At 33.8% G+C, this 19,599-nt stretch overlaps 1 protein-coding gene across 1 annotated transcript in view; it reads left to right on the forward strand.

Moving 5' to 3' along the window:
• LOC142343003 (uncharacterized) overlaps nt 1-15,672 on the forward strand; it is an 82,774-nt gene extending 67,102 nt beyond the window's left edge. The window contains exons 2-4 of the mRNA XM_075394685.1: nt 10,982-11,356; nt 14,332-14,627; nt 14,937-15,672. Coding sequence (XP_075250800.1) covers nt 10,982-11,356; nt 14,332-14,627; nt 14,937-15,591 — 1,326 coding nt within the window. The 3' untranslated portion in view covers nt 15,592-15,672. The remainder of the gene's footprint in view (nt 1-10,981; nt 11,357-14,331; nt 14,628-14,936) is intronic.
• Nucleotides 15,673-19,599: the final 3,927 nt, after the last annotated feature.

A 19,599-nucleotide genomic window follows, 5' to 3' on the forward strand; every position in this document is an offset into this window, starting at 1 on the left:
AGTGTCACTGTTTTCTTAACTTTAGTTATATATCACTTATTGTTTCAATGGACGAAAAAAGATTGAATGGAGCACTTAATTGCAAATTTATGGTTCTTTTGTCATCAAAAATATCTACCAGATGTCTTCGGTTTAGAAGTCAGTTTTCATGGCATAAATCAGATGATCAAAAACAAAAACAACAATTACGAAAACGTCGTATTCCGCAATTTTTCGCTTTCTGATATTTAATCTAATATCCCTTACAAATATATTCTTTCTTTCGCAAAAAGAACCCGGCAAATTTAGCCACAAAGATTAATTAGAGCCTCGTTTCAGAAAAGGAGCTAATTGATCTGAACAGGAGGTAAATTATTCATTGCCATAATAATCCATATACCTTTGTTTTTCTGAATAACTCAGCAAGAAAATGAATAACGAAAAACGACATCTTAACAACATGAAAGTGTCATTTTTGTACAGCCATCAGATGCCAAAAAATAAACATTGTGGCGGTGGGAAAAATTAGCCAATATTTCTTGCGTTCAATCTACGAGATACCAAGTCAGTTCACGGTGAATGCTCTTCACATATAAAATACCAAGTGCTGTGTGACTTTTCCTGTACAACTTTGAAGCGTAAGCAACTTGAGGATCATTGATTTCGAATAAAAAGTATAAGCAAAAGTTTTTTATTGAAAAAATATCTCACGATATATTATTATTAAATAAAATCTCGCAATCGCACAATTCTTTAACAAAATTTCAGAGCAATTAAAATTAAAATGTTCAAAAGTGTTTATTTTCTTTTGTACAAAAAAAATTAAAATAAAGATTTTCGTTAACGATTGTAGTTTTTCCTTGAAAATAATAATTATAATATTATTTAGTTTTCGGATTACTTCAGCAGAATCTGATATTTGTTTGAAATTATAAATTGTTCCGCCTAATATTTTCAGATTAAATATTTAAAATCTTGTCTATTAAATCTTAGTGTCTATTCAATCTTGTCTTTGTACTACAGATTTAGTTTTGAGTAACTAGTTATACGATTACTTAATAGTTTTCCAAATATTAGCTAATAATGTATCTGAGGGAAAAAATTTCTAGTTTCAATTTTCTATATTTTGCAGGAAAGTCTCGTGTTTTTTCATATTTTGAGATGAACTGCCATCTGTTCCCTCAACTCAGTATTGCAACCTGAGCTGCTTATGGCCAGGATTTTTCAAAACCTTTGTTTTTCAGTTCACCTATCACGAAAAAAGCAAATTTTGAAATTCCTCTAGTAAAACATTGTTGGCAATTATTAGCTCTAAACCTTCCACAAAAATAGTTGCGTTGAAAAATTGGTCTTAATCGCCCTTTATTTATCCAACCAGCATTTTTGCTCCTTATTCTATCTTTCTGAGTGCTAAATGTCTCAAATCGTAGGGGTGAAAATATATCAAAATTTTTAGGAACATTTTGTTCATATCCCGGGTCGAGGCTTTTGGGTAAATTTTTGTCAGAAATGTGGTAAATGCGGTAAATTTTTTTAAAAAATGCGGTGATTGTGGTGATTGGGGTAAAAAAATAAATCCTCGCATTTCACCGCATTTCTTATAAAAATTAACCGCGAAATACACCACATTTTTTTGCAAAAATTCACTGCATCAATTTTTGTGGTAAATTAGCGTAAGGAAAATGATGTATGCGGTAAAAAAAAATAATTCACCGCATTCCACCGCACTTTTCACCAAAAATTCACCGGGAAATTCACCGTTTTTGTTTCTCAGCGTTTATTGAATCTGATTTAAGTTCAGAAGAACTAATAAAGACGTAAGTGGCAGATGGCGCAGTGAAATAAGAAGTTGTAGACACGCAGGTGAGAGGTTCGAACCCGTGTACGGCAGTTTCTATTTTGTAAGAATTCCCTTGTATACGTAAAAATAAATAATTCACCGGGATCCACCGCTTTCACCGCAGCAAGATCCAAGAAATATGCGGTGAATATTACTTATTTTTACCGCATTCCATCGCATTTCTTACAAAAATTTACCGCCAAACCTCGACCCGGGATAGGATTATATGCTTTCGTATTTGACGGCTCCACTCGCTCAATTTCAATATTATCAACTGTGTTGCGAGTACAATGCGGCTCGCGCAAACTTCTTAAACAGCAACCACTGAACTTCAGACAAAGTTATTTTCACTTAGATAGAATTGACTTTCACAAAATATTGCAACCCATCAAATAATAACCCGAATGTGTGGGTTCTTTAGCTCAACAAATGACCCGATTGATAACCCAATTGTGTAGGTCCCTCTGCAGCTATGTTGACGTTGTAATTAATTGAATCATTTTGTGCGATTTCATTTGCCGGTGAATGATTCAATAAACTGATTTAGTTATAAAAAAAAAATTTTGAGTCAGTATTCTTTCAATAAACGGTTCTTCCTAATTGCTTCCCTTTTGACGAAATTCCCAACTCATTTTGGACCGTGTCATTTGGAGGCTGAATACCCGACGTCCCTCTTTTTGCGACTCCGAGTCCTCATGTACTAAACAAATCTTTAATCAAGAAAATTTAATATTTGCTCCTAGAATTAACCAAGCAGAGCTGGCAAATATCAAAGTGTTCATGCTTTGTTTCGATGCAAAATAGCATCACCTTGCCGTTCTTTTGCCTTGTTTGTTTACTCTCAAGGTCAGCAAAGTTTGAACTTGTGAAGTTTCCAACACAAGATTGGAGCCAAAGAAGTAACTTAGTCTTTCGTTGTATCATGTCTTTATTATTATCATTTTTAGTTTTAAAATTGCTAATCTACTTTTTCGTCCCGAAAACCTACTGTGACATACCAGCCAACAGCAGTTGGAGGTCTCTAATATTCGCCATTTCCAATCGCAATTCGTACGAATACCGCAGTCTGTACTACAACTACCTTTGTATTGAGAAAAGCAGCTTTTATTGTCTGCAAGGATACGTTACTAACGCACAGGAATATGACTATGAATATCTTGACACTGCTGGCGCTGCTTATGACAATCGTACCCGCTGGAGGGAACAACTAATACAGATATTTGAGGACATGATATCTCCTGTGTACCAAAGGATAGCTTTAGTTCGCTCTATGTTCATTTTTCAAAAAGCGGAACTGTTATACTGAACGTCAAAAGTAATCTACTGAATCCAGACACGCACATTGGTAAGACATGCAGTATCATCATAGTATCGTGACATTGATTGCAAAAGTAGACAACAACTAGGGTTTCTTTGCCAAAACCGGATAAGATTTTCTCGAGTCGAGGTGTCACGTCGCTCTAAGCGCAATATGATGTAAGAAATCCGCTGAAAGCGCTAATATTTTCAGAAATCTCTTTTCATAAAATTGCGATTACATGAAATTTTCAGAAACCTCTTTACATAAAAATGAGGTTACAGAAATAACTGTGCAAAAATAAGCTGAAATGCGCGCAAATTACGTAAGAATTTTTTCAGCGCAATTTTGCAAAAAGGTTTATTAATGTTAATCAATGTTATTCAAACTGAATTTAATGGAAGACGTTCAAAAGTAGTGAATTAAGTGATGTCTAAGATACGGGCGAGCGTGCTTCAACACTCGCTCAACGTATGAATTGTTAACGTAAAGAATTGAGCTGAACTTTTTAAAAATTCATCACTTTCCAGTTTCTTACGAATTGGAGCCATTCTAATCAATATAAATGATTTCTGATCACTATTATGTAAGATTTTTTGGCATATTTTTTAACTTTTGAATCTTAGTGCATTACAGCACTGTATAATTTTCAAAAATGTTCTCGACCCGGGTTGATGACATCTAAGATAGAAAACCCAGAAAAAGTCAGGACAACACATCAAAAATCTTATTATCTCGTTTTTAACGAACCATTCGAATATCTTTTGCCATGTTGAAAAACCGATTCGTTTATCGTTCAAGTCGTCATAATTGCACTCTGTATCTTTTTTATCTGCTCCTAATTTGCCGAAATTGTTTGTTTGTTATCTGTTCTAATTACACTACTTGCAAACCATTAGCTTGGAAACCAGAGTTTGCATGCATTTACATAAAAAGTCACATAATATAAAGTATACCGCTTTAATGCCGAGGTTTCATCCAATAGAAAATCTTGCAAAAATAATCATTTGCCTGTTAATTATCTAATGGGAGGTGAATTGTTCAAAATTATCTATCCATTTTACTACATCTTTGTAAATCTTGATGATGTTTGCTCAAACCTATAGTATTAAACGAAATCTTGATAAAAAATTTCGTATACTTTTACAACTTGTTATCAGTTGATATGCCGAAGTTTTTTTGTTTTTTTTTCGAACCAAATTTTCTTTGAATCCGCACAGAAACTAGGCAATCTCCTACATTTTTTTCTTGTCATAAAACGTAGACAATGTTCCACATTTTCATAAAATAAGCGGATCAGTTCGCTGTTCAATAATTAATTATGTGACGATAGAATAGTTCTTTTCTGGCATAAAACTGCGCAAGTTCCTTACAGTTTGAGAAAATTTTCTTATCCGAGATCCTCAATTGGTGCGTTTTAAGGTATAACATATAATAACATCCGAATTTAAGATATTACGGCACACGAGATAACCTCAAATTATCTGACTATTAAATATGCTGCTAAATAATTTTTTTTCGTAGCCTTATACATATTGTATACCGTTGGGTATACCATTGCATAGGGCTGCTTGATTTTGGTTGAGCTACATTAATCTTTTGGTTGAACTATAGTTGATCCCTGCAGTTTCTGTTGGTGAAATTTGAAGTAAAAGCAAAAATGAGTCTGTTTCCGAATAAAATTTTTGAAATTGATTCCAATTTTACTGTTGTGAGGCTCTTTATTTTCTTCTCTTGTGCTATCAATCGAAATCAAGTAAGACTCATCGCATTGCTATTTTTTTAGTTAGATGTGGATTAAAAACATATTTTTCTTTTTATCAATAATTAACTCAATAAAACAACGTTGTAGGATCACTGTTTTGGAAAAAATTCACAAAGTTTTTCTTAAATTTGAAGGAGTAAATAATTTAAAGTCAATTAGTATTTAAAAAGCAAACTTTTGATAAAATAGTTCTGTCAAAATTAAACAAATTTGATCAATTTTGACCAAAAGCAATTACCACAAAAGACTGTTTACTGGAGAGATAAATCTAAGGCAAATACTATTATGAATTTATCGGTACAAACCAATTCAACAACAGAAATCTGCTCTCATTCTGCATTACTAGCGTCTACTGGATCTAAAAAAAAACTAGCTGCAAAGTATGTGGCTCGTACTTCCAAACGTCGCTTGAGTCCCAATGTGGAAAGCGCTTAAATGACGTGTAAGTAGTTTCCGCACGGCAATCAAGTAGCCTAAAATGAAAAATAATTCCAAAGAAATGTGATTATAGTTAGGTTTGGCGGCAAGGGCATTTCGAAAAATTTTAATCTATTACGGTTTTTATGATTGCGAAAATTAGGGATCTTATGCAATAAACCACAACTGATCTCCGATTACTCTAATTGATCACAATTAATTACACAGTTTTTTGGGGAACGTGCTTCGCAAAAAAAATTTTTTACGGCAGAACGTAGATTCCACTTTTCAATTTCGCGTTTAAAATCGGAAAACACTGACTGAGATTTCTATTACGGAATCACTGTTTCATCCTCGAAGTGTGTAAGTACGTTTTGACTGATAATCTGATAGATGCCTTGCAATGAGACAGGATAGGTTACTTCCCGACTCGAGATTCGATGATATCTTGCAACAAATGTAATTTCGCAAGATATTGAAAGAATCTTGAAAGAATCTTTCAATACTAATATCGGGTCTCGAGCAAGATTCATCTACAAATGTTTCGGCTGACCATCCAAAAAATAATCCGTTATAGTCATGCGACTGAAGTATTATAGACATTCAGAGACAATGTTGAAAAGAATATTTAACTTTTTTGCTTTGTGCAAACACTTCTGCTTTGTGCAAACGCTTAACTTCCTTTTATGGAATAAGGCTCGGTTCAAGAGCGCATCAATAGTTGCAGCTAAATAAAGATTTTTTAAAATAATGGTAGCATTTTTTGACAATTTATGCTACTCTGCAGCAAAAACAATTTTGTTATAGCTAGCATCATATATTGAGTTTTTTCCGTTTGTTTTTAGTCGTTTCTGACAGCTTAAATTCTTTTTGCATATTTTTCAAGGTAATTTTTGGGATCGAGATAACAAAATGCTGCTCGTTTATGATTTTCGTAATTACTTTTGTAACACATTTTCCTGAACTGAGACTGAAACCAGGTACAATTTCTACGGCATCCCAACGGAATCAGAAAACTGCTGTGAGAGTCAGAAATATCATTACTGGTTCTACGGTTACAAATTGATGGAAATGACTCCTGCTAATTATTTCTTAGAACTTACTGACTATAGAGATGAAAGTCGCCCATTGAATTTCATCGAGTCGTATTACAGCGAAATGTGCGATGTGAATGTAATAACATCTGTTGGGTTCGGACCAGGACCCTTGCGAAGACACCCTGATGAGAGTATGTTTCAACACAGGGGGCCTTACATGTTTTACTTCGCTAGCGTGCCACGCAGACTCTTTCCGTTCAATAATCCAGGAAACTGTTTCTTCCTTTTTCATACTTTTTTCAGTCTAAAACTTGTAGACTTTATGGTCCACTTTGAGTATATTTGTCTAGCTAACCGGAAAATTGAGCGCCTGCCTTTAGTTTATAGTGTAAAATTTGCGAGAACTTTGACAAAAATTGTATGAGAAATTAACAAAAAAAGCGTTTAAGCAGAAAGTTTTTAGATACCAACCAGGTCCAACAGTCAGATAGGATGTCATACAATTCAAATAACAATTTCCTAGTACGATCTTTGTATGACATCAAAGAATTCATGCTCTATACTTGTAGGAGATCAAAGAAATCATAAGAGAGCGTTGTAAATGTTCATGGGAATAAGTCTTATGAGAAGGCCGAATACTGCTAATCTTATTGGCACCAGTTGGTATATAGCTGTTATGGAATTGTTTATGATCCTTGTATGACTATTAAGCAATCATACAAATCATAAGTGACCTATTACGATACTAAGAATCATATATGACCCGTTATGAAAAATAAGAAATTTGTTTGATGAGCAAGCAGGGATGCTGGTATTTTGGTGTAGATCAGTCCATTTTCTTGATCTTGATCACTAGATGCTTTTCATTATGAGCTGCAGGGTGAGGGAGTATGGTCGGCAGGCATTTTTAATCAAAAACTGCCAGACTGCACTTGTTTATATGCAGTAAACAACTTCGAGGCTGCTGTGCAGCTCAGCAAAGTTTAAAAAACAACAACATTTTTTGACAATTACTGCCAGGGCAATTAAAGGCAACCTCAACACATATAAGACGTCAATATGGAAGAAACCGTTCACAACCTTGTAGGGTCCACGTTAACTTTCAGATGGTTTAAGTACAACATTATGTGCAAAGACCAACCTTGGATATGTCGACGACGCAGTCATTATACTGATCGGGACATCGAAACTGGCAATCCACCTTCTCCGGCAAATGAACACGAGAGTGAACTCAGACGTCGCGCATTGAGCGACACGCGCGGGAACAAACTAAATTTTAGAAGATATCAATCTGATAACTGCTGATTTATATCCGATTTTAGAACAATGTTCTCATTTGCATTTAGTGTTTTATTCACTTTTCTTGCTGTTAATTATGACTGATTTCCCTTGGCGAACTTTGAGTTTTTCATTCTTCTCTGTTTTACCCTAGTCGGGAACAGAGCCCTAGTTGATAGGTCGACTTCATTCAAAGAGTTATAAAGTCGAGTTTTGGTCGTTCAATTTCTACAATTACACTGTCAATAAGTGACTATGAACCCAATTTTTTTTCACTGTTGGGCTATTGCCCTTTTCATACACCCAGAATTGTTAGACTACGTGCTTTTCAGATCTCATTTTGATCAAATTTTTGCAAACTAAGTCATTTTGGACCGACCCATAGTCAAGACAACCTTAACGGTGGAGCCAAAATCTCGTTATATTGATAATTGGTTCATTAAGTCCTTTCATAGGTGTTTTGACCCCTCAAATAGGAACATCTATCAAGAAAAATGTTGAAAAAAATTCGCGTTAAATGATGGCAATGATGGATCTTGCAAGACGAATGTTTATCTCACAAGATTTCGATCTTCAACAATGTTCGAATATAATAAGATATCAGATTTAAAACACATTTGGGCTCCTTTTGTTCTCTGGATTGGTTTTTTAATAATGACTTTCTTGAAAATCGTCAATATTTTTTTTATTTTGCTATTGCTTTTAAAGAAGATGTAGCTCATGTAGCGAAGACGACAGATAACGCCTAGAAAAAGATTCTTTACAAAGAATTATACAGTATGTTTTGCTACCATAGGACAAGGCAAGTTCATATCAAAAAATTATTTCGAGAGGAAAATATTTTCAAGCAAAATGCCAATTTTCGGTTAAGTTAACAGAAAATTCTTTAGTTCAAAATTTCATTGTCACAATAAAAAAATTATCACTTTTTGAAGCGTCTCAGTAATCATAAAAAGAGTTTAAGAAATTGTACAAGTTATTTTTAATACACTATTCTATCATTGCGAAAACGAAAATTCTCCAAAGCTTTGAGTATGTTTACAAAATGTTGAAAAAACCTGCTTAAGCTTCTCACGGTCACGAAAAAATCAAACAAAACCCGGTAATGAAAAAAAGCTACGGTTTTTGAAAGAAAAATAATGGTGTATTTGATAGTGCTATGTAGTCGTCAACCAAAGGCAAACGTTTGAAATAAAAACGATCCAATTAGGTTTTTAAAAAGCTAATCTTTGGTTTTGGAAACAGACAATTTATAATACTCTCAAATATCATAATACTCTCAAATATCACTGCAAATAATCCTCTCAAATATCACTGCACACCTCTGGCGAAATTCTTTAAGCGTTCACCGCGGTTATAAAATCTTTAGTTAATATTGCGAAATAATTTTACATCAAGAAACATAAATAAACAGAGAATCCAACTAAAAGCAATTCGTTTTTGTTAATTTTTATCTCGATCTTATCAATATTGCGATTGTATAACAAAACTCAATTAGTAGGTATACTTAAATTTAATCCGGATTCTCAATAATTTTTATTTTGTTATTTGGATGAAGAAATTTGAGTCGTGGAGCACATTAAGTTCATATTTTAATTGACAGAGTTGATTTGCTCTAGTTACGAACGCATTCATTAGAGTTCTTTTTTTCTACTCCCGGAACAAGTTTCAAGTCTTGATCAGTGCTTCTCCAGCTCAGTACACGTCTTAATTTGACAGATCAGTACAGATCACGTCTTATTTCAGATCTCAAGATTTTTGAAGACTTGCTCAAGCCTTAACAAGTCTGAGTCAAGTCTTGGCCAGGACTTGGTATTTCCTGAGTCAGGTTTTATCCGAGACTTGGAAATTCTTGAATCAAGGCTTGACCAAGTCTTGACCAATAATTTACAAGTCTTGATTATAGCGCAGTATATAAGCGAAAAAGGGTTTTGAGAAGAAATTAATTATTTTTAATGCATTTCGAAACTAACTAAAATTGGTTAAAACATCGTACGATTTCTGATTTGAGCTTAAACTAAATTAAAATGTCCAATATCTTCACTCTGAAACCAATATTCTTTTGAATGGGCAGAAATGAGTGGCCATGACTGGTATCTTTCAGCGATATCAGAATTTTTTCCATGCTCTATCAAGTGACCTTTTATAGAAGTGCACGCGTTTTCGCGTGCTTCTTTTCACTTTGGAGAGTTTTGTAGCCACCCTGTATGGTTACTTTTTTTTCGTTATGGAACGAAAAAAGCCAACAAAAAATTGTATACAATAATTGATCCAGGACTTATCCTGATCAACACTTGCACAAGATTTGCGCAAGACTTATCAAGTCTTGGTCAAGACTTGCGTAAGACCTGTCAAGACTTAAGACTTGATTCAAGACGTGCCATGTCTAAAAAGTGACATGATCAGAGCTCTGATACAGTGCTGATCCAAGGCTCGCAATTTCACTTAATCAGTACTAATTAAGACTTAAAGATCAGTCTGGGCTATTAAACCCATATTTGTAATATCGAAATCTTGTGTGACTAAATTCAACATTTGATCTGGGTTCCACTTGACTCTAAAACGAAATAAAACAACGTTTACTTTTTGCGCTAAATTCAAATGCATAATATGAGCATTAAACGGCAAAAAATTGACGATTAAACTATTATTTGGGCCGCAAGCAACAGTTAAAGTTAAATAAAATGGAAAGATATCAATTTGTATTGAATCATTAAAATGAAAACAATTCCTTCTAACGAGCAACTGGGAACTGATAAATCGTAATTGTTTGAAGATCAAGATATCAAGGTAATCTGTTTTCAGAAAAACAAAGATCACAGCAATCAGAAACAAAACAAATTTTTTCCCCACATCTTAGTTACTTCTTGTGAACGAAAAAAATATAAAAGTTTTTAAAAAAGAAAACGACAGCCCAAATTGGTTGGGTTTGTGATGGAGATGACCAGACATTTGAATAGAAGAGAAACGCACCCCCGCAACATTGTCATTTACCATAATTTGTATTAACATCATTTTGCCCATAAAATCATTTTGCTAAAAAATCAAAAAGATTTGCAAACAGAGTCCGGTTAAATTTGAAAATTATGCCGCGTTTCTTTGTGAATGTACTACTAATCCTCTACAGAGAATCCACAGTTCTTTTGCCAAAATAGAGAATTTCTTACAAACAATTGGGATAATTGCAACAAAAACAAACTGTTTGTGAACTTTGGTGTAAATTTTGGTAGAGCTTTTGGCGGTTTTTAAAAAATCGAAAAAAAATCAATTGGTGGAAACTTGTAAGAAACATCGGAAAAATTATAAATTATTTGATAATATATAGTTTATATTTTGAGGAGATTTCATCATTTGTTCTCATTTTGCAGGTAGAGGAATGGCTTCTGAAGTCCCAATCTGCGGAAGGTCCCAAATCCGTCTCTGACTACAACAGCTTCAGAGAACAACAAGAGGTTGAAAAACGACAAAAAGTGATAAAATGGCCTTCAATATACACTACAGACAACATCGACAAATATCACAGTCAGTTGGAGACAATAGAGTTCCGGGGTCAAGGTCATTCTTTTGTCCAAGACGTGAATGAGGCGGAATCATTTGAGAACTGGAAGCAAACTGTAGCTAGGAAGAAGGAGGTTGCTAAGCAACAGCAGGTGGTTGAACAAACCAGATTCGCAAAGGCGTACGGACGACGTAACAACTCAACAATTATCAGTGAAAAGCAAAACCAAGAAAAGAAAGAGAAGGTGAGAAGTAATGGCAGTCATGCATACATGGGAGGGACAACTCCTCCAATTTACTCCCATAAAATTCTATACAAACTCGCTCTTATAAAGAATTTTTTCTGTTGCAGCTAATATTTCATCCGCAACACGGATAACGTACTCGTACACAAGTTTAATCATCGACTTATGAAAAGACCACACCTGATATAAGCTCATTTCTATTGTCATCTTGAGTCAACCGGGTCGAGGTGTCAACGCTAAAAATCACTTTAAAATGTAAAATTTGCGGTGAATGCGGTGAAAAGAAGTAAAAATTGCGATTTTTAGCGTTAAATGCGATGAATGCGGTGACAAAAAATAATTCAACGCTAAGAATCGAAAATCTTATCAAAATTCACATCTAAAAATCACTGTATATTTTTTGCGGTGAATTGTTGTAAGATTTGCGGTTTTTAGCGGTGAAATTTTTATTTTCACCGGTTCCCGTTGGTAGAGGTGAATTTTTTTTTCACCGCTTAAGTTGTGAAAATAAAAAATTCACCGCTAAAAACCGCAAATCTTACAAAACTTCAACGCATTTTATTCATAACTTTCGTTCAATCTGATTTAAATTCACAAGAAACATCAAAAAAATTATCAATAACAATAAGTAGGAATAAGTTATCAAAATTAATTAATATCAATAAGTAGAAATACGAAGCTGTTGAGATGCAGATGAGGGTTTCGAATCCGGTGAAAGCGGTGAAACAAAAATTTCAGCGCTAAAAATCGCAAATCCTACAAAATTTCACCACTAAAATCAGCAAATCTTACAAAGAATCACCGAAACCATCGCAAAAAGATGCGGTCGCTTTGCGGTGAAAATTAATTTTTTTTCACCGCTATTCATCGCAATTCTTACTTTTTTCCGACCACACCTCGACCTGGGCAGTTTTTTTCATATAAACGTTTTTTACTTCGACTCAATTTTTGCTACTGGATTGTACCTCGACAAAAATTTGATGCTCCAGTTTAGCTCCTCCCAAATTTGAGTTACAACCATAAATCTAACATAAATCTGCGTTCTTCAAAAGCAACATTTCCCAGTTTTGGAAGAGAAAACGGTTAAAAATCTCCCATTTTTATCGTGCTAAAAAGTACTTAGTTTCAATCATCAAATACTATGGCAATGATATAGTCCAACTGTGGCAACTATGATATTTTCAAGTTCTTTAAACGCTAAATTTTGCTTAAATTGCTCGAGCGAATTTTTAAGAAGAAACTTGTGCACCTATAATGAAAAAATAACGCTCGATTGATGAATTATTCTTGTCTGGAGCCTCGAAAGAAAACTTCCGACAAAATGAAAGACTATGTTTGACCCAAATGCCCACAAAAAGACCTTCATGCTAACCATAAAATATGTTTTCCTCAGCTATAAGTAGGAAGCTCAACTTAGTTTTTCTATTCATGAAGCACCTGCTTAGCGCAGTTTTTGAGTTTTTCATAGGTCGATGTGTAAAAGGAATAGCGAACACCCAATATGCCACAAAATGTCGCAAAAAACTCATGGCTTTACTTGCTTTCCAAATTATAAAAAGCCCACAGGACCGATGGTTTTATAGCAATTTAATACTAAAATTGAGATAAAAATTATACATGCGTTTTAAGTTTTAAGTAAGAATTGCTTAATAATTGTTTCAACTCAAACGAAGAATATTTTTATTATTTCTTATTGTTAATCGTTTCATAGCATTTTGGTCTTTTATGTTATAAAAAAAGAAACACTTGTGCTTAATGCTAATATCAAATTGTTTTTATAAAAGAAAATCAAAATTTTATACACTCCACCAGTCATTAAGAAGTGAAATGCTATTCGTCGCGAAAAAGTTATTGAAAAAGAGATAATTCTGGATTGAGTGTCCCAAAATCTTAAGCGAAAGATATGTGTAAATATCTGTTAAAATCAGGTACATTTTTACCGTCATTTCTATCTAATATAGCGCATAATTGCATGTGTTGCTGAAGTAAATACATAAGTTAAGCCTTAGCTCTTAATGCGTGAGCAATATCGCTAAGCTTTTAGCTTCCGCACTCAGTTGAGCTTGATGTTATTCGCAGCTATTTCTCTGCTGCTGAATTTGAATTAACAGCTAGTTGATTGTACCCTCACAGAGTTGGAAAAAGTGATTCTACTACAAATCTACTGCTTTTTGTAGTGATGGTCAACACTTTCTGCCAGTTGACATAGTTCGATCGATTGATTCACTATATCGACAAAAACAAAGGCAAAATCAACGCAGGATTACAGCAGATAGCACTAAAGCTATACAATTTTGTTTTGTATGCAGCATCACTACCATATATATTTTGACAAATTTATCAGATATTGGCTCGCTTCCTTTTCTTGATCAAGTTCTTAGTCGGGTTGCTCTTGTATGGAATCCCGCCAGAAGATCAGTTCAGGTCCAAATAAATGAGTCCATAAGTCACACTTTGTTTCATTGCAACTTTACTGCGGTCATGAAAATTCCTCTTCTAGTATTGTTCTTATAAGCTCCTCCTTGGAATACAGCCTATAATCTGTTGTGAAGAGCATCACATTAAAATTAATATTAACGCACTTCATGTAACAGCAACGAATGGCATACAAAATTTTAACCAAAAACAAATTGTTCTGTTTCCATGAAAATACAATGATCCATCGATGAGACCTTTTGCTTTTATAATTTTTCCAGGGATATACCAGCAAAGTTCCATATTTTTCTATCCTTGTAGTTCATTTCGAGTACGCGATTTTTTTTAAATTCCACAAAACTGCGCTTATCCGCAATGAAAAGAAGTTGAGCTCAACATGAGTCGGACAAATATGATAATGTAATTGGACTTCTTTAGGTTTTGCTTGGGTGAAACATATGTAACATGTGAAGCATATGTACTTCAACGGAGTATTTAAGCACCAACTTTGACAGGTATTGAAAAGTTTTGTTGTTTGTTCATTAAAAACTGCATTTTAGGGTCAGAGCTCGCGTGATTTTGAAAAATGGCAGGAATTTGTCAAAATTTTCAAACAGCAACAGTCAGACCACGAGAAAATATTGCTACCAAAAATTGAATCCCAGAGCATTATTGTCGCACAGGAAACCGAAGAAGAAGAGGTTGCGAAATCTGTGCCGGAGTACAGACCACGAAGTGAAGGACAGAGAAAAGAAAAGGCAGATGATGATAAAGAGCAAGAATATCAGAAGTGGTTATTGGAGTCAAACAGAGCCAGAAATTTTTTATCACAACATGCAAACTTAGGATCGGAACTGTTTCCTTTCAGATGTAGCTTACAGATGCTATTAAAATTAAGTGCCTTTGTCGAGAGCATATAATTTCTCGGATTTCTGTTGGTAACACTGTTTTATGGAGTTTTTGGCTCCTCTCGTTCAATCAACTGAAAGTTAACAACTTACAATTAAAAAAGTAAGTATACGAAAAAAACACTGTCATTTTTCTCTGTACATTCAGAACATTAGGAAAACTTTAAAACCGTTCCACAACATTGCAACACGCAATTAGGAAAATAAAAGAAAAACTCAGAAAAGATTATAAAGAAGAAAAGGAAACAATTCTGAAAATCTGAAGTCAATAACGCTCCCACTTCTGATGAAGAGACCGTATTTCAAACGAGGAACTTAATTGATGATGATAATGACTCCGTGTCTACTGAAAATGGTCAGCCAAGTTCTATTGATTTCGAAACCCTCAGAGACAAGCAATATTCTTTAGTCCCAGGCGTGGAAAGCAGCTCAAACGAAGAACAGTTGATATTCGAGCAGCATTTGCGCATGAAACAGGCGGATGAGAGGTCTAAACAAGCAACCATTATGCGCCTAGGAGCAAATTACGAACACAGAGGTCTCAAGGAACGTTTAGCCGAAGGAACTAAATCCCGAAAACCACGAAAAATTAAATTTGAAGGCGAAATTGACCGAAACAAAGCTGGTTCTAAACCTCCTGTCTCAAAAATATCCGGAATTCGAAATTTGAGAGAAATCGAACATTTGCAACCCATAGAGGAAAAATCCAGATCAAGTTCTATGTCAAGGAAATCCACCAAAGTTTCAAGTCAATTTCCAGTAGCCAAAGAAGATTTGATTGATCCGAGATTCAAACGACCGCTGAGAAAGAGCAACCGTTCAATTGATTCTAACTCGAACAGAAGTGATTTGACATTCATATCAGATGGCGTTTTTCTGCCAAATGACCACATGAATATCAGTTCAAAATAAAAAAAAGGCTTTCATGGCTAATCTTTCCAAATTTTGAGTATTTTCAGTTTATTTTGAAGCTGGTTTCCACTTTTTTTTTAATCTTAGTACATAGCATCAGAGGAATAGTTACTGATATTTAAATCTTCTAATTGTTTTTCTCCTGATAGGTGGATTCCACTTTTTTAAAACTAAGTTTGTTTCGGCAGACGCTCGTAATGACAAGATAAGATTTTTTTAAAACTCTAAATTGTTTTCGGAAATTAAAGTATGTCAAAAATATGGTGATAAAATTGCTATTACCCAGTAATTTAAACACGTTACAAAACTGACATAAACACGTTACAAAACACGTTACAAAGCAAAATATAAAGTTAAAATAGTGACGACGATTGAAGTTATGCTTAAGGATTCAGTGCCAAGTAGAGCCTCTCTTTCCAGTCTAAATAACAGTCTATATTTTATGATTCAGCTCGTATTTGCACTGACACAAGCTCCGGTTATCGGATTAATTATCAGTCAACAAAAGAAATATTAGACCGTTGCCAGAAAGTACAGCACATCATTGGTTTTTTTATAAACCTATACTAACTTTGAAGTTTTAAAACACTACAGAACTTTCATAGGACAATAGGTTTTATCTTTTAAACTTAACCTCAAATCCTGATAAGAGTACATTGGCTTATAAATTCATAAAAATTAAAAGATTGTACAAAGCAAAATTTTTCACATGTGAGAGACATAATCCACATTTTTGACAAAGACGAAATTAAAAGAACGTTAAACTAGTCCCCAGAGAAATTTTAGACAAAAAAAAACAAAACAATTTAATCTTGAGCTACTAGATTTGATTACGAACAAATGTAAGTACCGTTTTTACCTATTACTTTTTATCTTAATCTGTGAAATCTTTAGAGTACTAAAATAGTTTTCTAAAGATGTGTGGCACAATAAGATACGAAGAAAAAACTTGACATGACAACAATTTTCAGATAATTTTCTGCAAAATGGTGAGAATCGCTGGAGATCTTAGATTGAGCAACATTTGGTAAGATATTTTATATCAATCAAAGTGTCCGCTAGTAATTCAATCAGAAGTTAAATAAATAGCCATTGCTATGTAATTTTTTTTCCGACCCCATTTGTGGGGGGAGGAACTATATACTCAAATTGGTTTTTTTTTGTTCAGACAATTTTGGCCGATCGATATATTAATCGTAGAGAAAAGTGAGTGGTATCATTATAAAGCTCGTCCAGCGTAGAATTAAAATTGAAAAGATTTTTTTGAATTTCGCTTTTTTTCGAGGAGCTATTGAGTTTTAAAATTTTTGCGTGAACATAGGACATTTGGTATGATTTTGTTCACTTTTGGCATAATTTTCGATCAAATTAAGATTTTTTCTGTAAAACTAATACTTCAAGATTACATCTCACTTTACGGAATGAAAAAACTTTTCAGTCCTTAAAGACGAAAGGCGACAAAACTGCTAGTTTTGGTCTCATAGTTAGGTTTACTATAAAAAAAAAACTCGAATTATATTTGAGAGCTGTTTTGTTAGAAGACTTTTCGCATTTTTGTTTGTTTTTTTAAAGTCACTTATAGACTAGTCACTTTTCATATAAAGATTCCGTTAATGACAAACCTCGATAACAGTCAAACGAAGCTCGATGAACAAAAAAAGTCCGTTTTCTAGGATTCGTTTTTGTTTTCTTTTATCTTCTACTCTGAGTTTTCTTAAATTTAATGAAATTTTGATTTTTTTTAAAAAATATTTTTTTAAAAATTATTTTGAAAATTAACCGGTCTCAAACTTAAATGTTTCTGAACTGTAAGTCATTTTCAGTAATCACAGAACCTCCTTCTTTTCTCCTGCAACCAAAATTTGTTTGGATAGCAATTCTGACTTCTAACTATTGGTTTTATGACTTCGATGCCACAAGTTTTCATAACTCTTTTTTCATTAATTTGGTTCCTTTCGAATTCTTAAAACATTACCTTAAAACTGATAGTTCCCATTTGCTTAAAAAAACCGTTCAATGGATCGCAGAGAAAGTTTTTAGAGAAAAGCTTTTTGTTTAAATGGCTTCTGAACTCTCTTCTCGCTTTTTCTAATGATTTCTTAGTTTTTGCCTGCCTTTGTTGTTGTTTTCATTGCCATAAGACTTATTGTGATGTCTTATTGATAACTTATGAATGAAAAACAACACAGTTTTCACATTGATGCATAGTTTAGCGTACTTTTTGACTTCTGTTAAATACTATAGAAATTAATGGTGTTGATAATGTGTTTTTCAAAATTTCGTGATTTTGTTATACTTGTTCATATTCTTAACTTTTTGAAGTCATTTTTTTAAAAACAAAAAAAATCACTCTGCTGCTAAAAAATCGAAAATAGATTTTTATTACTGGAAATTTCACTTTTAATGGCTCCGAAACCTTTATCTCTGAATTTTTTTCGACATTGCCGTTTTTGACTGTTTTCTTAATTTTTTGTAGTCGTAAAATGCTGAGAGGTCTCGTAAGCATCGAATTGAGGATTGAATGAAAAATTTCTCAATGCAATCAGTTTATAGTGATTAGTCTAAAAGTTTTTGATAATATTTGTCTTCAAAAATTTTTCAAATTTTTCGGTTTTTGTTGTTTTTTTTCGACAACTTGTAACTTATTGTCATCACTGAGAGGTCCCATTCAATTCCATGTAGTTCAAAAAATAACAGTTCCAATGATATTATATCTTAATTGATATTTTGTTTGATCAACGATATCCCTTTTCATAAAAACTTTGTTAGTAATCAATATTTGTGTTTCTTTTTCTGTTTTTTTTTTAGCATTTTTGCGTAATAACAGGTCCCAATGATTCTCAAATAAGTATCGAGAGATTTTATTTAACCCTTCAGTGTAATTTTAGCCTATTTGGTAAAAACTAAGCATTGAAATGAGGGAAACAATATTCAGATAAAAGCTAATAAAATTTAATGGTTTCAAAAATTTGTGTTATCGCAATTTGTTTGTGTTTTTTTAGTTTTTCTACAACTTTAGTTCGTTTCTTTGGCTTAGTGTGAGCAATTACAAGTCCTTTTGTAATAAATTTTCAATAAATTTAGCAAGAATTGCTTCTTTGAAGGCTAAGGGTTTTCAAGACGTTTGAATTTGTGAATCGTTTTTTTAAAATTGTAGACTGATTTTTGATTTTTGCCTCATTATTTCTTTTTGTCGACCTTTTACCTAGTTGCATCAAAAAAAAAGTCCCATCTGCCGTGTAGTTAGGAAAAAGGGAAAATTGTGTAGCTAAGGTTTTACTTGATTTTATTTTGATGTCACTTCTAAGTGCTTTTACATTTAGATATTGTTTTTGCAGTTATCTTTTTTGTGTTTATTTGTTGTTTAATTCTTTCTCGCAGTCTTTTTAATGACAGATCTTGTGAGCGATGTAGTGAGTCATGGAATTATGTAATTCAATTAGTAGTTTGGGTATGTAAAGATTTTGTTAAAATCAAAAATGTACCCTGTTGAGGTGCCATCCGGAAGTGACCTATGATCTTCCGAAGTCCAACGCACACGGTGTGTTCCCAGACCATAATTACAGGCTCTGGGAATTGGTTCCGGGTGGGAATGGTCTGATCATAAGTCACTTGCGGATGAGAATTGTCTGATCAGAGGTCGCTTCGGGAATGGGAATGGAATGATCAAAGGTCGTTTCCGGATGGGAATAGTCTGATCAGGGGTCACTTTCGGATGGGAATGCTATGATCCTAGTCCCCATTCGAGCGCACAATAGTATGATCAGAGGACACTTCAGTCTGGAGATAGTCTGATCAGAGGTCTGTTCTGGATGGTAATTGTCTGATAATAGGCACCATAGAGAGCTAAAATAAGTTAAATACTGTCGGAAAAAATCTACAGTTGAAATAAAGAACAACTTTTTGAGATTTTTCAGCATGTTTTGGATGCGTTCCCCTCCCCCTTGTCTCAACTGGCCTGGGGACCGGCTACGGCGCAGCTACAAACAAACAACAATAGGACAACTG

Source organism: Convolutriloba macropyga, chromosome 7 (genome assembly GCF_964194025.1).
Source record: "Convolutriloba macropyga chromosome 7, txConMacr16.3, whole genome shotgun sequence".
Taxonomy (NCBI): domain Eukaryota; kingdom Metazoa; phylum Xenacoelomorpha; order Acoela; family Convolutidae; genus Convolutriloba; species Convolutriloba macropyga.